The sequence below is a fragment of the Babylonia areolata genome, chromosome 25 (assembly GCF_041734735.1).
Source record: "Babylonia areolata isolate BAREFJ2019XMU chromosome 25, ASM4173473v1, whole genome shotgun sequence".
NCBI lineage: Eukaryota > Metazoa > Mollusca > Gastropoda > Neogastropoda > Buccinidae > Babylonia > Babylonia areolata.
The window spans coordinates 9614065-9635970 of record NC_134900.1 but is presented as its reverse complement, the minus strand read 5'-3'; the positions used below and the strand labels follow the sequence as shown (position 1 = coordinate 9635970).

The following is a 21906-nucleotide window of genomic DNA, read 5'->3' as shown; positions in this document are numbered from 1 at the left end:
ACGTGCGTCTGTCAACATACATTATAGTGTACCACGTCTGTAATCCTCCATACATCGTATTTTACAGTGTACAGCATCTTCAGACCTTCAGTCAGAAATGCTTCATCATAACATGTATCCATGGAGAATACTTGTCTTCCACACAAAAGGACTTTCTGACTGAATCTCTTTCTCTCTCCAGACCTGTATCAACACTGTGAAACAACAGGACATGGATGACCAAACTGACAACACTGGAAGGACACGGATAACCAGACACAACCACAAGGACAGTAGGACCAGAACGATCAGACAGACGAAGGACAGTGACAAACACTGTCAACACATAACCCGGAACACGTGAGCAACACAGTCAACAAATCACAGAGACACAGGACAACATGAAGAAGCAACAGGACACGGATAACACGTGACAAAACAGGACAACGGAAACATGTCAACAAAGAGACAGGACAAGCAACTGTCAACAAAGGACAAAGTGCAACAGATCAACCAGAGAACAGGACACGGAACAACATGTCACCGAAGACAGGACAACGGAAACAGGGAACCACCAAGAACAACATCAACACGTCAAATACACCAAGTGAGACAGGCGGTCGGAAACATATTAGGACCAACATGGAAGCGATACAGTCGATGTACAGTGTACAGCTCAGAGCCGTGAGACAGATATGACCAGAGAGACAGGACAGAGCGGGAAGGACAGGATAGGACCAGAGAGACAGGACAGAGCGGGAAGGACAGGAGAAGAGAGACAGGGCAGAGCGGGAAGGACAGGAGAAGAGAGACAGGGCAGAGCGGGAAGGACAGGATAGGACCAGAGAGACAGGACAGAGCGGGAAGGACAGGAGAAGAGAGACAGGGCAGAGCGGGAAGGACAGGAGAAGAGAGACAGGACAGAGCGGGAAGGACAGGACAGGACCAGAGAGACAGGGCAGAGCGGGGAGGACAGGAGAAGAGAGGACAGAGCGGGAAGGACAGTAGAGAGACAGGACAGAACGGGGAGGACAGGACAGGACCAGAGAGACAGGGCAGAGCGGGAAGGATAGGAGAAGAGAGGACAGAGCGGGAAGGACAGTAGAGAGACAGGACAGAACGGGGAGGACAGGACAGGACCAGAGAGACAGGGCAGAGCGGGGAGGACAGGAGAAGAGAGGACAGAGCGGGAAGGACAGTAGAGAGACAGGACAGAACGGGGAGGACAGGACAGGACCAGAAAGACAGGGCAGAGCGGGAAGGACAGTAGAGAGACAGGACAGAACGGGGAGGACAGGACAGGACCAGAGAGACAGGGCAGAGCGGGAAGGACAGGAGAAGAGAGACAGGGCAGAGCGGGAAGGACAGGAGAAGAGAGACAGGACAGAGCGGGAAGGACAGGAGAAGAGAGACAGGACAGAGCGGGAAGGACAGGATAGGACCAGAGAGACAGGACAGAGCGGGAAGGACAGGAGAAGAGAGACAGGACAAAGGAAGGGACAGCAGAGGACAGGAGCAATGGCCAGCAGGCCCGGGAAAGACAGACACTGACTTGAAGTAGCTGTAGTTGGCCTTCTTGGGGTTTTCCGCCAGCTTCTCTTTGGGCCACCCGTCCAGGTAGGGCAGTGAGCTGGACAGTCAGTGTGTCAGTACATCAGTCAAGAGTGTCAGTGCATCAGTCAGTGTGTCCATACATCAGTCAGTGTGTCAGTGCATCAGTCAGTGCATCGGTGGGTGTTTCATACATCAGTAAGTGTGACCATACACCAGCTACTGCGTTAATCCACCAATCATTTCACAGGGATATGGTCAGAAGCTATGTGCCCTCATCACGAATCTGATTTACATTATCTCTAAAGACTACAAACCGTTTGGCACTGACTGAAGGAATGGAACTTCATATATTTGTTGGACCCGCCAATGTATTTCATGTCTGTAATCTACACCGAGCGTTCAGGGCAAAAAGTCCAGCATTCATAGCTCTACATTTTGTGTTTGACCTGATGTTAGCATTTCATCTTCCACGTATACTGCTGGCTGAAAGAACGGCATGTTCTAAGTGACAGACGTATGCTTTAAAAGTCTACCTTCGATAGAATCACTCCAAATGGCACTGCTTGTGGTGAGAGGAAAGAGTGAGAGTGGATACATTCACCCGGTATCGTACCAACCCTTCCCGTTACCACACCCCCAGCTGCCCCCCACCCCCACCCCTCTTTCTGCTGTCAGCTGTCAACGACAGAAACCATTCTGCACAACTTACTTAGGGCCTTATAAGAGACAGACAGACAGACGGACAGAAACCATTCTGCACAACTTACTTAGGGCCTTATAAGAGACAGACAGACGGACAGAAACCATTCTGCACAACTTACTTAGGGCCTTATAAGAGACAGACAGACGGACAGAAACCATTCTGCACAACTTACTTAGGGCTTTATAAGAGACAGACAGACAGACGGACAGAAACCATTCTGCACAACTTACTTAGGGCTTTATAAGAGACAGACAGACGGACAGAAACCATTCTGCACAGCTTACTTAGGGCTTTATAAGAGACAGACAGACAGACGGACAGAAACCATTCTGCACAACTTACTTAGGGCTTTATAAGAGACAGACAGACGGACAGAAACCATTCTGAACAACTTACTTAGGGCCTTATAAGAGACAGACAGACGGACAGAAAACATTCTGCACAGCTTATTTAGGGCTTTATAAGAGACAGACAGACAGACGGACAGAAACCATTCTGCACAGCTTACTTAGGGCTTTATAAGAGACAGACAGACAGACGGACAGAAACCATTCTGCACAACTTACTTAGGGCTTTATAAGAGACAGACAGACAGACGGACAGAAACCATTCTGTACAACTTACTTAGGGCTTTATAAGAGACAGACAGACGGACAGAAACCATTCTGCACAACTTACTTAGGGCCTTATAAGAGACAGACAGACGGACAGAGAGGCACAACAAAGAGAGGCAGACGAGAACAGAAACAGGAGTAAGGCATATAAAACAGACTCTGACACTGACACGAACGGTGTTGTTAAAAGCAATGTGACCCTTTCGGTAAAGGAGTTACAATACAAATATAGATGCACAGAAAAGCACAGAGAGAGAGAGAGAGAGACAGAAGCAGAAGGAGACAGAGACAGACAGAAACAGCGACTGGAGACAGACAGACAGGCAGTCAGCCAGACAGACAGACAGGGGAGTGTGTGTGGAGGAAGGGGGGTGGGGGAGGGGAGAGTAAAACAAAGGGCTAAAGGACTAACTTGAGGAAGGGATCCTCCGGGTTGCTCAGGCCTCCAGACATGAACACCTCCACAAAGTCCTGTCACATCAAACACCACATCAACATCAACACCTCCACAAAGTCCTGTCACATCAAACACCACATCAACACCTCCACAAAGTCCTGTCACATCAAACACCACATCAACACCTCCACAAAGTCCTGTGACATCAAACACCACATCAACACCTCCACAAAGTCCTGTCACATCAAACGCCACATCAACATCAACACCTCCACAAAGTCCTGTCACATCAAACACCACATCAACATCAACACCTCCACAAAGTCCTGTCACATCAAACACCACATCAACATCAACACCTCCACAAAGTCCTGTCACATCAAACACCACATCAACATCAACACCTCCACAAAGTCCTGTCACATCAAACACCACATCAACATCAACACCTCCACAAAGTCCTGTCACATCAAACACCACATCAACACCTCCACAAAGTCCTGTCACATCAAACACCACATCAACATCAACACCTCCACAAAGTCCTGTCACATCAAACACCACATCAACACCTCCACAAAGTCCTGTCACATTAGACACCACACCTCATGTGTCAATGGACAATTCATCACAAGCACTCTGATAAATGTGAACAGCGTTATATGACTGTACTGTCGTCAGACTTATTAACACCAGCATATGGTCATACACATGTCACATCGTGGCATACATAGTACACATGAAGACTATCAGATGTGGTCACGTTACCTGTAACAACAAACACTTGGTGATAACTGTATAGGCCATCAGACTTGTTCACATCCACTATAACAACAAGCACTTGGTGATAAATGTGTGGACCATTAGATTTATTCCCATCCACTATAACAACAAGAACTTGGTGATAACTATATGGGCCATCAGAGTTGTTCACATCCACTATAACAACAAGCACTTGGTGATAAATGTGTGGACCATTAGATTTATTCACATCCATTATAACAACAAACACTTGTGATAAATTTGTGGACCATTAGATTTATTCACATCCACTATAACAACAAGCACTTGGTGATAAATGTGTGGACCATTAGATTTATTCACATCCACTATAACAACAAGCACTTGTGATAAATGTGTGGACCATTAGATTTGTTTACATCCACTATAACAACAAGCACTTGGTGATAAATGTGTGGACCATTAGATTTATTCCCATCCACTATAACAACAAGAACTTGGTGATAACTATATGGGCCATCAGAGTTGTTCACATCCACTATAACAACAAGCACTTGGTGATAAATGTGTGGGCCATCAGAGTTGTTTACATCCACTATAACAACAAACACTTGGTGATAACTGTATAGGCCATCAGAGTTGTTCACATCCACTATAACAACAAGCACTTGGTGATAAATGTGTGGGCCATCAGAGTTGTTTACATCCACTATAACAACAAACACTTGGTGATAACTGTATGGGCCATCAGAGCTGTTTACATCCACTATAACAACAAGCACTTGGTGATAACTGTATGGGCCATCAGAGTTATTCACACCTACTATAACAACATGCACTACACAAGGTCATACCGGACCGTCAGGGGTGTTCACGTGTCTTGCGACAACAAACACCACACCTTGAAATAAGAATACATTTATTTCGTTTTTTCCTGATTTTATTTTCTTCGTGCATCGTACACACACACACACACACACACACACACACACACACACACACACACATATCAATCGTTAAAAAAACACCAAGTGACCAGCATACAGTTCCCTGACGAAATTGAAATTGGAATTGCAGGAATAAGAGAAAGAAAGATGAACCTGGCAGAGTGTTTTTCTCAACACAGACACGAGGATTTACCAGGCGGGGTGGGAGGTATCTGCAGAAAAATAGGTGAGGGGTGGAGGGAGTGGGGGCGTGGATGGGGGGCGGGTGGAGGGGTGGAGAGGGCGGAGGGGAAGGCAGAGGATGAAGATCTTGGGAACAGGAGAGGACAAATAGTGAACGGGGTGGAGGTGGGGGGGGCGGGGGGGGGGGACTAATCCCACAAGTGCCAAGTTTCCATGTTCTTTGGTCTGAGGACAGAAAAGAACATCCTAAAAGGGAGTGTGTGTGTGTGTGTGTGTGTGTGTGTGTGTGTGTGTGTGTGTGTGTGTGATAATCCCCGGCTCCAATTTGTGGGTGCTCCAGCAACATCCGATCCCTGGATTCCATCCCTCCCCCCTCCCCCCCTCCGCGGTTTTCTTCCCGGATACCCCTTCCACCCCTCCCCCTGGGACCCCCCTGTCCCCCTTCTCCACTGGCACCCCCTTCACCTGCACCCCCCTGCCCTCCTGGCCCCCCTTCTCCCTCCGTCCTACTCCAGGGGCTTTCAGTGAGCTGCCAGTTGTTTTTCTGCAGGGACAACACTACGTCCCCGATAATCCGTGATAAAGATGAACATTATTAGGCTCCTGGAATACACGTTGTCATTTCATTGGGAAATATGATAGTGAGGGGTGATAGAAGAACAAGAAGAAGGTGATGATGATGATGATGGTCAGTGATGACGATGATGATGATGTTGATGAAGAAGAGGAAGATGAAGAAGAAAGCGGAGGCGGAGGAGGTGGGGGACGAAGACACACACGCACAGACAGACAGACAGACAGACAGACAGACACACACACACACACACAGACTCACACCCACACCCACCCACCCACCCACACACACACACACACACACACACATACACACACACACTCACAGTATCCGTGAGGACCAGAAGCTGCATGTTGTCCTTGGAGATGACCGTGGACTGACGTCTCGTGGCATTCATGATGGCCAGCTCCCCGAAGCTGTCCCCCCTGTTGTAGTACATCACTGTCTTGGCCACACCCTTGTCCGCGTCCATCACTGACACCAGGGCTGGGGGAGGGAGGGGTTGGGGGGGTTCAAGTCCAGTCACATGATGACGCTTACGCCCAGACGTCGGCAAAGGGACATCGATATATATCTTATATATCTTATTTATATATCTATCTTAGAGTTATATCAGCTGCACTCTGACGTTGTAATGAGTCCCAACAGCAAACTGCGTGAGGAAAGAAACGGTGAACATGAAAGAAGAACTGCTATCTTGCTGACACAAGGGCACATAACTCAGAGCTACTGTACAGATGGTGTGTGCCTTGGTCGGACCAATTCAGTACTCAGTGGTTTGCTGCTTAACATTTCTACATTTCTCTCCCCTTCTTTGCCAACAAGATAGAACTAAGGTTCAGTCTGAAGGAGGCGTCAAAACGTGTGGACTGATTTCCATACACAACATCACAACCTGCTTTATATATATATATATATATATATATATATATGTGTGTGTGTGTGTGTGTGTGTGTGTGTGTGTGTGTGTGTGTGTGTGTGTGTGTACGGGTCAGCATACATGCTGGTCAGGCCTTCAGAGTCTACCAAAGGTTTGCATAAAACATTACCATAAAACATTCACATAAAACGAACTCAAAATGAATAAATCAAACAGAATTACGAACTAAACAAATGCATCCATCCAAAACGTACCAAAAATTAACGAAACAAGCAAGCAACTGACCTGACCCAGAGAGAACAAAGTAGAAACACATGGGCAGGTGGCCCTCCCTCACTATCACCCGCTTGGCGCAATAACTGCAACACACACACACACAACACATCATGCACATCACAATCAGGATCATGCTCTGTTTGTCCTCAAAGACACTGTCACAGAGGCAATATACAGGGTGGGGTTGTGGGATGGACAGGTGGGTGTGGTGGTTGTTTGGGGGTAGAATTAACAGAGAAAACGGGCTGATGTGGGCATGGAGTGAAATCTGGAGATGTCCTGATGCATGGGTGGGTGGCTTGACAGATGGTTGTATTTATACAGAGATGTGCTGATGCATGGGTGGGTGGATTGATAGATGGTTGTATTTATACAGAGATGTGCTGATGCATGCATGCATATATACATATATATATAAAAAATTAATGTGGGGGTGTGGGGGGAGGGGTGTGTGTGTAAAGAACTTGATTTCACCCACAAGGGTTCCTGCTTTTCCTTGATTGTGTACTGGGTACGTTTTTGTCAACTATTTTACTTTCTTTTAAACTTGTTAGGCCTCACACACACACACACACACACACACACACACACACACACACACACACACACAAAGAATGCAGCTAATCCCAAACATTTTCTAAATTTGACACCAGCAGCGCATTCAAGACAAATTACAAGTCTAATGTATAGAATTCGTTTAAATGCCTTTCGTACAAAATTTTCTAAAAATATAAAATGTATATGCGGTAAGCAAATAACTGTAAGTCATCTACTCATTCATTGTCCGAGCATAAGACCGTTAATTCCTAAAGATGTAGTTGATGACTTTTCTTCCAATATTTCATTAGCCACTGAAAAGATTTTGAATGATTATTCATTGCTTAGAATGTTTTCGGAAATTTTAAACTCCAGTCCAGTTGGTATCCTCCTTTGATGTGTTATAATTAATGTTGTTATTTATATTTACATTGTTATAGGTTAATACTTGTTGATATGCATATACATATTCTCCTTCCCATGACACCTCATTCAATACACACCACAATCTCTTTAGACCTTTTTCTTATAATATACTTTTCCTCTGTTACATAACATGAATTTTTTTTTTTTTTTAATTTTTTTTTTTACACTAATATTCACATGCATTCCCTTTCCTTTATCCACTTCTTTACTCCTTTCCGTCTAAAAACACTTAGAGTGAATAGACGTTAAACTGAAGATAAAACACACACACACACACACTTTCTAAGCTTCTCTCTGTCTCTCTCTGTCTCACTCTCTCTCTCCCATTCTCTCTCCCACTTTCTGAGCTCTCCCTCTCCCCTCTCTCTTTCTCTCTCACTCTCCCCCCCCTCTCTCTCTGCCTTTCTCTCCCACTCGCTCTCCCTTCCCTCCCTCTCACTCTCTCTCTGCCTTTCTGCCCTACTTTCTTAGCTTTTCTCTCGCTCGCTCTCCCCCCTCTCTATCTCTCTCTCTCTATGCCTCTCTCTCCCACTTTCATAGCTTCTCTCTTGTTCTCTATCGGTCACCCCCCCCCCTCTCTCTCTGTGCCTCTCTCTCCCACTTTCATAGCTTCTCTATCGGTCACTCCCCCTCTCTCTCTCTGCCTCTCTCTCCCACTTTCATAGCTTCTCTCTTGTTCTCTATCGGCCCCCCCCCCTCTCTCTCTCCACACACACACACACACACACACACACACACACACATATATATATATATTTCTTAGCTACTTCTTCTGTGTGTGTGTGTGTCTCTCTCTCTATCTCTCACCCGCTCCCCCCCTGACCCCCCCCCCCCCCTTCTCTCCACCCTCAGTCCCCGTGCTAAGTGTTTCTGTTCTTTCTGTTCCCCCGATCTGTGGCTCACTGTATCAAATTCTCTTTCGCCATTTGACCCTGCTTCCACCCACACCCACCCCTACCTCCACCACCACCACCCCCCACAAACCCCTCTCCCCTTATATCATTCAAAAAGAAGAAGAAGCAGAAGAAAGAGTTAGGAATGTGTAATGGCCCGAAGGCGGTGCTGGCTGATTTGAAAGTGAAATAGGACGACAGGAGAGCACTCCCCCCCACCCCACCCAGAACCAAGAGAGGCGGGGGATGGGGGAAGGGGGGTAAGGGGGGGGGGACTGGCTCTTTGATAAAGATTTCAATTACGGTCCGCGGGCCGGCCAGCCCTTCAGTTCACAGGCTTAAACCGCCGGCCAATCGTCGCAACAGATGGCGCCAACACCGCCCGGCCCGCTCTCCAAATTGATTTCGGGTCAATGAAGAAGCTGGGGAGGACAGGGGGAGGCCGGGGAGGGGGAAAAAAAACCCGGTGAGCTCCCTCCTCTACTCTCTTCACTTCAGCCGTAGCTGTGGGGAGAGGGTGTGAGAGAGAGAGTTATGTCCCCTCTCTTCCGCTAGGGGGCGTTCCGTTCCGCTGTTCTGGCCCCTGCTGAGAATGACTGTGGGCAACGCGTTGAACCCGTTCAGGGGGAAGCAGGCACAGGCCCACGGACCATCCATGCTGGGAGAAAACTCTGTCTTTCTGAAGGCGAGTGACCACGGGTCCCAGTCCAAAATAGGGACTGGGAGGTTTTTCACTCTCTGCCGCTGGACCCGAGTGCTGATCTGGACATGAGTCACTGGGGCTGGACGGTAAACTGAGATCCTGTGTGCACCATGTTCTCAGCGCAAGTAAAAGAAACAGGGGCAGCAAAAGCGGGCAGTTTCAGATGGCACATATAGCTTCACTGGAACAGAATGCGTGGGCAGAATGTTTGGACCTTGGCAAAAAATCCACTTTGATAGTAAAACAAATAAGCCTTGAAAAGAAAAACATACATGGTGGCGAGGGAGGGGGGCACTGTGGTGAAACACTCTCCCCGAGAAGAGCAGCCTGGATTTCACACAGATAAATCTGTTGTGACAAAAAGTAAAACAATACACAGTACACTGCACCACGATGAGGGAGAAACAGGCAGACTAGCAGTGATGGAGACATTCCGAGTCAGGACTAAAAGCAGGCTGTGTGTGTTCCTGTCCGGTCGTCAGACCCTCCACTGGGCTGAGACCTCACAGGCACAACGTCTCGGGGAACGTGGCAGTGACTGTGGCCAATGGACAGCAGGTATGCTTGGTTTGAGGGGACGTGGCAATGACTGTGGCCAATGGACAGCAGGTATGCTTGGTTTGGGGGGACGTGGCAATGACTGTGGCCAATGGACAGCAGGTATGCTTGGTTTGGGGGGACGTGGCAATGACTGTGGCCAATGGACAGCAGGTACGCTTGGTTTGAGGGGACGTGGCAATGACTGTGGCCAATGGACAGCAGGTATGCTTGGTTTGGGGGGACGTGGCAGTGACTGTGGCCAATGGACAGCAGGTATGCTTGGTTTGAGGGGACGTGGCAGTGACTGTGGCCAGTGGACAGCAGGTATGTTGGTTTTGGGGGACGTGGAAATGACTGTGGCCAATGGACAGCAGGTATGCTTGGTTTGGGGGGACGTGGCAATGACTGGCCAGTGGACAGCAGGTATGCTTGGTTTGGGGGGACGTGGCAATGACTGTGGCCAATGGACAGCAGGTATGCTTGGTTTGGGGGGACGTGGCAATGACTGTGGCCAGTGGACAGCAGGTACGCTTGGTTTGGGGGGACGTGGCAATGACTGTGGCCAGTGGACAGCAGGTATGCTTGGTTTGGGGGGACGTGGCAATGACTGTGGCCAGTGGACAGCAGGTACGCTTGGTTTGGGGGGACGTGGCAATGACTGTGGCCAGTGGACAGCAGGTATGCTTGGTTTGGGGGTTGGCCAGGTTGATAACAGTATCGAGTATGACTTTCTTTTTCAAGAACATCACGGCAGCGACTGTCATCTCAAAACCGACCAACGAAATGAAGAAGCCACGGACTTCTGCAGTAAAACCTTGTGAGGACTACAGTCCTGAACAAACTGACATTAAGGGGTTTGTCAACAGATGGTTTCACACTTCTAGTGGTACAGTCAGTAGTTGCTCGCTAGAGTGTCCACGCGGAAAGACTGACAGACAAACAAACAGACAGAAAGAAAGACAGAAAGAAAAACAGAAAGAAAGAAAATAAAGCATGAAAACGAAATATGGAAAGAATGAAAGAAAGAAAGAAAGAACGAAAGAAATAAGATAAGGCAGGAAAACGAAATACGGAAAGAAAGAAAGAATGAAAGAAAGAAAGAACAAAAGAAAGAAAGAAAGAAAATAAAGCAGGAAAACGAAATACGGAAAGAATGAAAGAATGAAAGAAAGAAAGAACAAAAGAAAGAAAGAAAGAAAATAAAGCAGGAAAACGAAATACGGAAAGAATGAAAGAAAGAAAGAAAGAAAGAACAAAAGAAAGAAAGAAAGAAAATAAAGCAGGAAAACGAAATACGGAAGGAAAGAAAGAAAGAAACAAAGAAAAAAATACAAACGAAAAACAAAGGTATCAAAATCCAACACAATAAATACAGAAAAAGGAAGCCAGCAGCACCATCATCATTCCATCACTGACAATACCTGTGTCTGCCTGTCACCCACATACTGCCAGCTGGCACTGGTCTTTCTCTACCAACATTGTGACGGAAACACCCCCCCCCCATCCAAAACCCACACCACGAGAACAGTGAAGGGGACACACACACGACCACAGATGGTAACCTCAGTTCACACAACACACTGTCACCGCTCATTGGTGCACCCACACCAAACGTCTTCCCCGGACTCTTAAACTTGATAAACAGTTCACAGGTTTGATTATACGCCTGCCAGCGGACCGTGTTTAAAGTATTCCACTGGCAGAAATGGTGCAGATACAATACGTTCCCGAACCGCATTTTGAATGTACATCAGTCAGGATCATGACCTCTGGAATACCGTGGGTGAAACTTTGCTCCCGTTCACCTGGATTTGTAGTTGGATCTTCTTCTTCTGCGTTCGTGGGCTTCAACTCCCACGTTCACTCGTATATACGCGAGTGGGCTTTCTACGTGTATGACCGTTTTTACCCCGCCATGTAGGCAGCCATACTCCGCTTTCGGGGGTGTGCATGCTGGGTATGTTCTTGTTTCCATAACCCACCGAACGCTGACATGGATTACAGGATCTTTAACGTGCGTATTTGATCTTATGCTTGCGTATACACATGAAGGGGGTTCAGGCACTGGCAGGTCTGCACATATGTTGACCTGGGAGATCGTAAAAATCTCCACCCTTTACCCACCAGGCGCCGTCACCGTGATTCGAACCCGGGACCCTCAGATCGAAAGTCCAACGCTTTAACCATTCGGCTATGGCTCCCGTCATTTGTAGATGGATGATATTTTAGTCAGAAAGAGGAAGAACAAGGAGGGGGAGGAGGTGGAAGGAGACGGGGAGAGGGAGGAGTAGAAGAAGAGTGTTTTTTTTAAATTAATTTTGTTTTTAGAGTGTGCGTGTGGTTTGTTTGTTTTTGTTCAAGAGAAAGAAGAAGAGGAAAACGGAAGAAGAAGAAGAAGAAGAAGAAGAAGAAGTTTCAGTTTCAGTTTCACTTTCTCAAGGAGGCGTCACTGCGTTCGGACAAATCCATACACGCTACACCACATCTGTTGAGCAGATGCCTGACCAGCAGCATAACCCAACGCGCTTAGTCAGGCCTTGAGTGCATGCTTACATATTTGTGTACCTATGAAAGTGGATTTCATTTTACGTAATTTCGCCAGAGGACAACACTCTCGTTGCCATGGGTTCTTTTTCAGTGCGCCAAGTGCGTGCTGCACACGGGACCTCGGTTTATCGTCTCATCCGAAAGACTAGACGCTCAGTTTGATTTTCCAGTCAAACTTAGGAGAAAGGGCGAGAGCGGGATTCGAACCCACACCCTCACGGACTCTCTGTATCGGCAGCTGAGCGTCTTAACCATTCTGCCACCTTCCTCCTTAGAAGAAGAAGAAGAAGAAGCCCAACACCAACAACAACAATAACAACAAGGACAAAAACGAACCAGAAGAAGAATAAAAAGACGAAGATGGACAATGGAGAACAAGAAGAAGAATGTGACGAAAATGTGACGATCATGATATATATTGAAAAATGCGACGATCATTATATCTATTGAAAAATGTGACGATTATGATATATATTGAAAAAAATGTGACGATCATGATATATATTGAAAATGTGACGATTATGATACATATTGAAAAAATGTGACGATCATGATATATATTGAAAAATGTGACGATCATGATATATATTGAAAAATGTGACGATCATGATATATATTGAAAAATGTGACGAACATAATATATACTGAAGAATGTGACGATCATGATATATATTGAAAAATGTGACGATCATGATATAATATTTTGAAAAATGTGACGATCATGATATATATTGAAAAATGTGACGATCATGATATAATATTTTGAAAAATGAAGTAACAGCCATCCAACTTCCGGTTGTAGGACTCGTGTTGTATGTAGTCTGCATGTAGCATTAAAATATAGGATGTAGTGTCCATGTAGCAGTCAGTGCAGAAGGTGTAGTGTAGTCTACATGTAGCAGTCAGTGCAGAAGATGTAGTGTAGTCTACATGTAGCAGTCAGTGCAGAAGATGTAGTGTCCATGTAGCAGTCAGTGCAGTAGATGTAGTGCAGTCTACATGTAGCAGTCAGTGCAGTAGATGTAGTGCAGTCTACATGTAGCAGTCAGTGCAGTAGATGTAGTGCAGTCTACATGTAGCAGTCAGTGCAGTAGATGTAGTGCAGTCTACATGTAGCAGTCAGTGCAGAAGATGTAGTGTAGTCTACATGTAGCAGTCAGTGCAGAAGGTGTAGTGTAGTCTACATGTAGCAGTCAGTGCAGTAGATGTAGTGCAGTCTACATGTAGAAGTCAGTGCAGTAGATGTAGTGTAGTCTACATGTAGCAGTCAGTGCAGTAGATGTAGTGCAGTCTACATGTAGCAGTCAGTGCAGTAGATGTAGTGTAGCCTACATGTAGCAGTCAGTGCAGTAGATGTAGTGCAGTCTACATGTAGAAGTCAGTGCAGTAGATGTAGTGTAGTCTACATGTAGCAGTCAGTGCAGTAGATGTAGTGCAGTCTACATGTAGCAGTCAGTGCAGTAGATGTGGTGCAGTCTACATGTAGCAGTCAGTGCAGTAGATGTAGTGCAGTCTACATGTAGCAGTCAGTGCAGCAGATGTAGTGTAGTCTACATGTAGAAGTCAGTGCAGTAGATGTAGTGCAGTCTACATGTAGCAGTCAGTGCAGTAGATGTAGTGTAGTCTACATGTAGCAGTCAGTGCAGTAGATATAGTGCAGTCTACATGTAGAAGTCAGTGCAGTAGATGTAGTCTGCATGTAGTCGTCTGGTGTCAATGAGGAAGATTTCTGGAGAACTAATTTGACTGGCCAAAACCAAACCACGGCGCCTCCATGACCTGAAGAGCACAAGCCAACAGGACGATACAGTCACCTCCACTACCCCAAAAAAAGTCCCGGGGGGGTAGAGGCCTGACGTGTAGTCCCTTTCTGTCATGGACCCGGTCACCAAACAGCCCGACAAGAAGGAAATAAGAACCTGGGACATAGGTCCCCTTGTCGCCTGCCCAACTTCCAACAGTCCGCCTGTCTGTCTGTCTGTCTGTCTGTCTGTCTGTCTGTGCGTTCGTCCGCCTCCCTTCCTCCTTCCCCCTGTCTGTGTGTCTGTCTGTGTGTCTGTAGCGAGGGCTGTGCGAACGGAAGGCTTATGTTTCAGACCAGCTGTGGTGGTGCCGATTGGCATCTCTCTCGCTTTGTTTCGAATTTGCTGGAAGCGAAATGAAACTTCTCCCTCCCCCCCCCTCCCCCCCCACCCCCAACAACCATCTCCCCACCCGCCTCTCCAACACACACACACACACACACACACACACACACACACCACACACACACACACACACACACACACACACACACACACACACACACTTTTTTTTTGGTGTGTGTTTTTGCTGGACAGTCATTTTTTTCAATTTCTGAGGCCGCTGGAATCGCTCTGTTGGGGAGGGGTGGGGATGGTCAATATTGGGGTGAGTTCTTTTCTTCTTTCCGCCCAATCCGTGGGGTCGGTGTGTACACACAGACCGGGGTCTCTGGGGTCGATTCTACCAACCACGTGGACTGAGATGGGACAGGACGTCAGAGACAGGTGGATACTCCCTGAGCCTTTCTCCTTCACTGCTCCCAGTAATGATGATGATGATGATGATGACAATAATAACATTATTATTAATATCGATAATAATGGCAATTTAGAAAACGCTTTCCAACGCTCCAGGCGCTTTGCAGTAACAGCAAAAAAGTAATACCAAAGAAACAATAATACGGTGTGATGTATAACGTCAAAAGATAACAAGTAACAACATACAACATACACGTCAGTAAACATACAAAGAATGGTTGTGTACGTATTGGACAGTGTCCGAATGTTCCTCTCTGTATTTCAATAAATCCACGTTGCTTTTTGTCAATATTACTTTATTTTATTTCATTTTATTTTTGCTCTGACGGTTGTTAAAAAACACATATGCCTGCTTATTCCACTTCCCTCATTTACCAAAAAAACAAAACAAAAAACAAAACCAAAAAACACCACCCTCCCTCCTTCCCTCCCTTCTTCTCTCTCTCTCTCCCTCTCTTGATCTACATATTTCCCTCCTCGTCCTAGATTTTCTTTTTTTTCCCTGTTAACAATCCCTTCTTAATGCAATTCTCCTTTCCCTTCGTTTTCTTCTTCTTTTCATCTCCAGTTTGTGTTTGCTTTTTGAGGGCTGGATGAAGAAGATAATTATGTATGCTTAATCTATAATCTATTCCCCTCAGAAAAACATGTCCCTTCATTAATTTACTCTCTCTCTCTCTCTCTCTCTCTCTCTCTCTCCATCGATCTATGTGACATGTATGTGTGAAATAAACTGACACGTGCACCCAGTTGTCCACAGACAGACAAACAGAGAGACAGAGAGACAGAGAGAGAGAGAGAGAGAGAGAGAGAGAGAGAGAGAGAGACAGAGAGAGAGAGAGAGAGAGAGAGAGAGAATAAAGGGAAAGGGTGGTAAAGATGAACCAATCCGCCATTACAGCTTCATCAATCTGACCCTGCACTCACAGATACAAAGAAAGAAAGAGAGAAGGAAGGAAGGAAGATGGAATGAGTGGGAGAGGGGGGAGGGGGGGTGTTCAATGAGGACAGCAGACGTGGAACTTTTTTCCCCCCAAAAAAAATCGGTTAGCGGAACTGTGCCTAACGCCGGATGACAACAACAAAACATCTTACACCCTCCACCCCTCACCTCATCCTCCCCCCCCCCTGGCCCCCACACACACCACCCTACCCCCTACGCTCCTCCAAACACTTCAGCCTGCCCAATTACACCCGTCACCTGCCGCTGTGTGGCGGATTACTCCGCGACTAAAGAGAACCCCGACAGTCCTCGGGGCTGCGGGGGGATGAAGTGCCTGAGACACCCTCCCCTCTTTCCTTACCCTGCAGGAGGGTGAAGGGACGGGTGGGAAGGGGAGGGGGGTGCAGTCTCCCGGGGGATGGGGGGGGGGCACGGGGGGATGAAGTGCCTGAGACACCCTCCCCTCTTTCCTTACCCTGCAGGAGGGTGAGGGGACGGGTGGGAGGGGGGTGCAGCCTCCCGGGTGGGTGGAGGAGGGGGGGCGACGGGGGGATGAAGTGCCTGAGACACCCTCCCCTCCTTCCTTACCCTGCAGGAGGGCGAAAGGAAGGACAGTCCTCAGGGCACGGGAGGATGAAGTGCCTGAGACACCCTCCCCTCTTTCCTTACCCTGCAGGAGGGTGAAGGGACGGGTGGGACGGGGTGGGGGGGTGCAGTCTCCCGGGGGATGGGGGGTGGGCACGGGGGGATGAAGTGCCTGAGACACCCTCCCCTCCTTCCTTACCCTGCAGGAGGGTGAAGGGACGGGTGGGACGGGGTGGGGGGGTGCAGTCTCCCGGGGGATGGGGGGTGGGCACGGGGGGATGAAGTGCCTGAGACACCCTCCCCTCCTTCCTTACCCTGCAGGAGGGTGAGGGGACGGGTGGGAAGGGGGGGGGGTGCAGTCTCCCGGGGGATGGGGGGGTGGGCACGGGGGGATGAAGTGCCTGAGACACCCTCCCCTCCTTCCTTACCCTGCAGGAGGGTGAAGGGACGGGTGGGAAGGGAGGGTGCAGCCTCCCGGAGCGGGGAGGTGGGGGGGGGGGGGGTGAGAGGGCACGGGAGGATGAAGTGCCTGAGACACCCTCCCCTCCTTCCTGCAGGAGGGTGAAGGGAAGGGTGGGAAGGGAGGGTGCAGCCTCCCGGAGGGGGGGTGGAGAGGGCACGGGAGGATGAAGTGCCTGAGACACCCTCCCCTCCTTCCTTACCCTGCAGGAGGGCGAAGGGACGCGTGGGAAGGGAGGGTGCAGCCTCCCGGAGGGGGGGGGGGAGAGGGCACGGGAGGATGAAGTGCCTGAGACACCCTCCCCTCCTTCCTGCAGGAGGGTGAAGGGAAGGGTGGGAAGGGGGGGGGGTGCAGCCTCCCGGGGGGTCGGGGTGGGGGGAGGGGGCACGGGGCGATGAAGTGCCTGAGACACCCTCCCTTCCTTCCTGCAGGAGGGGGAAGGGTGGGAAGGCGGGAGCGGGGGGATGGGGGTGGGGGGGGGGGGGGGGGGGATGCAGTCTCTTTGGGGTTTAGGGCACGGAGGGATAAGCAGGTTCAATATGCGTTTATAATGGAAAAGAGGGAAAGGGGGGTGGGGGGGGGGGGGGGAGGAAATGAAAGAGAGAGAGAGAAGAGAGAATGAGAGAGAGAGAATGAGAGAGAAAAAAGAGAAATAGAGAGAGACAAAGAAAGAGCGGGAGAGAGGGAATGAGAGAAAGTGGAAGAATGAGAGAGAGAAAGAGAGAAGAAAGAGAGAGAATGAGAGAGAGAGAGAAAGAGAAAAGAAAGAGAGAGAATGAGAGAGGAAAAAAAAGAGAAAGAAACAGAAAGAGACAAAGAGAGAGAAAGGGGGGGGGGGGAGGGAGGGAGGGAGGAGAAGGGGAAACAACCCAGTAGTGTGGAAAACTTAAGAGCAGCAGAGTTGGGAGAAAAACTTCCTTCTCCACAATATTGGATTTCAGATTGTGGACGTGTTTGGAGTGGAGGTGGTGGGGAGTTTAGTTGTGTTGGAGGTTTCTTTCTTTGTGGCCGTGGTGGAGCCCAGTTGTCGTTGTTTTTCTCAGTAATGACTGACCCACAGCGCGCACACACAACGACACAGGGAACACAAAACGGAAAGAACGAACTTTTTTTTTTTAAATAGAAAAAAAAAAACCAGAAGGAAGGGAGAGACACAATATTTTGGGGGTAGGGAGGGGTGGGTGGCCTGAAGTATGTGGCAATTGGAAGAAGAAGAAGAATGAGGAGGAGGAGGAGGTGAAGAAGAACAAGAACAAGAGCAAGAGACAGACAGACAGACAGACAGGCAGACAGATAGAGAAATAATTACAGGAAGAGATGGAGAAAGAGACAGAGAGAAAGAGACAGAGACAGAGAGAGGGGCAGACAAGACAGACAGAAACAGGCAGAGAAACAAAGACAGACAGACATAAAGAATGAATAAACGAACGGACTAACGAAATAAAGGAAGGAAAGATGGAAAGAAATGATGGAAGGAAAGAAAGGAAGGAAGGAAGGAAAAAGAAAGAAAAGAGGAAAGAAAGGAAGAATGGAAAAAAGAAAGGAAGGAAGGGAGGAAGAAAGAAATACCTAAAATAAAACAAAAAGGAAAATAAAGAAAAAAACCAAAACAGAACAGGAACTGTTTAGAGGACAGAGCTATCGACTGACCAACAATCACTTCAGGGCACAGGGCGGGGGAGAGGGGGGGGAGGGGGGCCTGGGGGGTGGGGGGGGGGGGGGGGAGTGGTATGGAAATGGGGAGGGGAGGGGGCGGGTTTGGTCAGCGATGACATCACGACACAGGCTGGTCAAGCCATACACTGCCTTTCTGTTCACCCAGGACGTTGATTTCTGCTTCTCTTTGGTCTGTTGTCTGTTGATGACAATGTGGACTTGACACGTAAACACTCATTCTTTTCAGCACACGCAGGAACACCCATAGTATGCAGAATGGGGAAAGGACTGCGCGTGAGCATGGGGTGCACTGATTATATATATAAAGAAAAAACAGCAACAAAACAATAACAAAGAAAAAAAGGGAAAAAAACGAAAAAAAACCCAAACAACAACAACAACAACAAAAAAACAAACAAACAAACAACAAAAAACAAAACAAAAAAACACCAGCTAACAGCGGGGTGGTGGGAAAAGTATAAATGCTGATAAAATAAGCAGTGGGTCTCAGCTGAAGTCTGGCATTGTTTATAGCTACAAGATATTGTCAGGCATACTCCAGTTGGTGTGTTTGATGCAGTGTCGTCTCATGTTCATGTGGTTTGGGTGGTTTGTATGTGGGCCCGTGGCTGTAATGCAGTAAACTGTTTGAAGTCTGCAGTCCGAAGTGTCTCCAACTTATCAACAGACTATGACAGAGAAAGAGAGACAGAGAAAAACACGGGTAGAGAAAAAAGACAAAGACAGAGACAGAGACAGAGAAAGAGAATTAACAAGACTTTGACCTTCCAGCCTATAACATGCAATCTGCAAACACAGTAAGGCGTCCTGCGTGATTGCTTGTTAAAGTTACGAAACACTTGCAGATAGGTATATATATATATATCGACTGGATATTTAAAGATTTATCGTTCAGTCGAGGTATTGTACACACACACACACACACACACACACACACACACACACACACACACACACACACACACACACACACACACACACACACACACACACACACACACACACACACACACACAGTGACCCACCGACCTCTCTATCCAGGCTCTCTCAGCAATCATCTTCTGCATGTGAACCGGGTATTCTGCCAGGGACTTGTAGTTCCACAGGGCGATCTGTACCTGTCATCATCATCAGCATCATCAGTATCATCGTCAGCACCATCATCTTCTTCTTCTTCAGCATCATCTGTATCAGCATCATAACACTACTACTACTACTACTACTACTACTACTACTACTGATAATGAATAATGAGGGTGATATTTACCTATAATCATTATCATCATCATCATCTTCTTCAGCATTATCATCATCATAATCATAATAACACTACTACAACTACTACTGCTTCTTCTTCTACTGCTACTTCTTCTACTACTACTACTACAACTACAACTATTGCTAATGATTAATAATAATAATGATAATAACAACAACAACAACAACAATAATAATAATAATAATGATAACATTATGTACATTTATCAAGCACTTTTAAGCATATCAAATTTCTTCAAATAACATGTCACACACACACACACACACACACACACACACACACACACACACACACACACACACAGAGCAGGGTGACTCACATAATGCACCTCGTCGGCAGTCCTCTCTTTAGGACGTTTCTTCAGGATCCGGATGGCTTCCGTGGACAGCCGTGCCTGAAACACACACTGGCACTGACACCTGATGGTTCATCCTGACACCAGGGACTGAACTATGACACATAAAACACTGCTGTCACTGACACCTGACTGGTTCGTCCTGACACCAGGAACTGAGAAACTATGACACATAAAACACTGCTGTCACTGACACCTGAATGGTTCGTCCTGACACCAGGGACTGAAAAATTATGACACATAAAACACTGCTGTCACTGACACCTGACTGGTTCGTCCTGACACCAGGAACTGAGAAACTATGACACATAAAACACTGCTGTCACTGACACCTGACTGGTTCGTCCTGACACCAGGAACTGACAAACTATGACACATAAAACACTGCTGTCACTGACACCTGACTGGTTCGTCCTGACACCAGGAACTGACAAACTATGACACATAAAACACTGCTGTCACTGACACCTGACTGGTTCGTCCTGACACCAGGGACTGACAAACTATGACACATAAAACACTGCTGTCACTGACACCTGACTGGTTCGTCCTGACACCAGGAACTGACAAATAATGACACATAAAACACTGCTGTCACTGACACTGACTGGTTTGTCCTGACACCAGGAAATGACAAATCATGATGTCAAGCAGCAGACTGTCCTTGACGTGTGTGTGTGTGTGTGTGTGTGTGTGTGTGTGTGTGTGTGTGTGTGACTCACCTCAGTGTCAGCCTTGTACTCAGTGATGTCAAACAGCAGACTGTCCTTGACGTGTGTGTGTGTGTGTGTGTGTGTGTGTGTGTGTGTGTGTGTGTGTGTGTGTGTGTGTGTGTGTGTGTGTGTGTGTGTGTGTTTGACTCACCTCAGTGTCAGCCTTGTACTCAGTGATGTCAAACAGCAGACTGTCCTTGACGTGTGTGTGTGTGTGTGTGTGTGTGTGTGTGTGTGTGTGTGTGTGTGTGACTCACCTCAGTGTCAGCCTTGTACTCAGTGATGTCAAACAGCAAACTGCCCTTGCTCTGATCGTCCAGCGTCACATCCACTGTGTGGTGGTACTCCAGTATAGCGTTGATCCTGTGACACGTGTGATGTTGATGATGATGATGATGATGATGATGATGATGATGATGGTGATGATGTCACATCCACTGTGTGGTGGTACTCCAGTATAGCGTTGACCCTGTGACATGTGTGATGTTGATGATGATGATGATGATGATGATGATGATGATGTTGATGATGATGATGGTGATGATGATGATGATGATGGTGATGATGATGATGATGATGGTGATGATGTCACATCCACTGTGTGGTGGTACTCCAGTATAGCGTTGACCCTGTGACACGTGTGATGTTGATGATGATGATGGTGGTGATGATGATGATGATGATGATGGTGATGATGATGATGATGATGATGGTGATGATGTCACATCCACTGTGTGGTGGTACTAAGGTTTTGCGTTGACCCTATGATATGTGTGATGTTGATGATGGTGATGATGATGATGATGTTGATGATGATGATGGTGATGATGATGTTGATG

The 21906-nt window shown here is 47.4% G+C and overlaps 1 protein-coding gene across 3 annotated transcripts in view; it reads right to left on the bottom strand.

The window, feature by feature from the left end:
* The window catches only part of LOC143299406 (uncharacterized), a 59138-nt gene that overhangs the window by 14510 nt on the left and 22722 nt on the right, over nucleotides 1–21906 (bottom strand). For all 3 annotated transcript variants that reach the window (XM_076612589.1, XM_076612588.1, XM_076612587.1), the window contains 7 exons: nucleotides 21325–21430; nucleotides 20319–20393; nucleotides 19750–19838; nucleotides 6858–6931; nucleotides 6018–6178; nucleotides 3263–3321; nucleotides 1532–1609 (listed from right to left, as the gene is read on the bottom strand). In XM_076612589.1, coding sequence (XP_076468704.1) covers nucleotides 1532–1609; nucleotides 3263–3321; nucleotides 6018–6178; nucleotides 6858–6931; nucleotides 19750–19838; nucleotides 20319–20393; nucleotides 21325–21430 — 642 coding nt within the window. The remainder of the gene's footprint in view (nucleotides 1–1531; nucleotides 1610–3262; nucleotides 3322–6017; nucleotides 6179–6857; nucleotides 6932–19749; nucleotides 19839–20318; nucleotides 20394–21324; nucleotides 21431–21906) is intronic.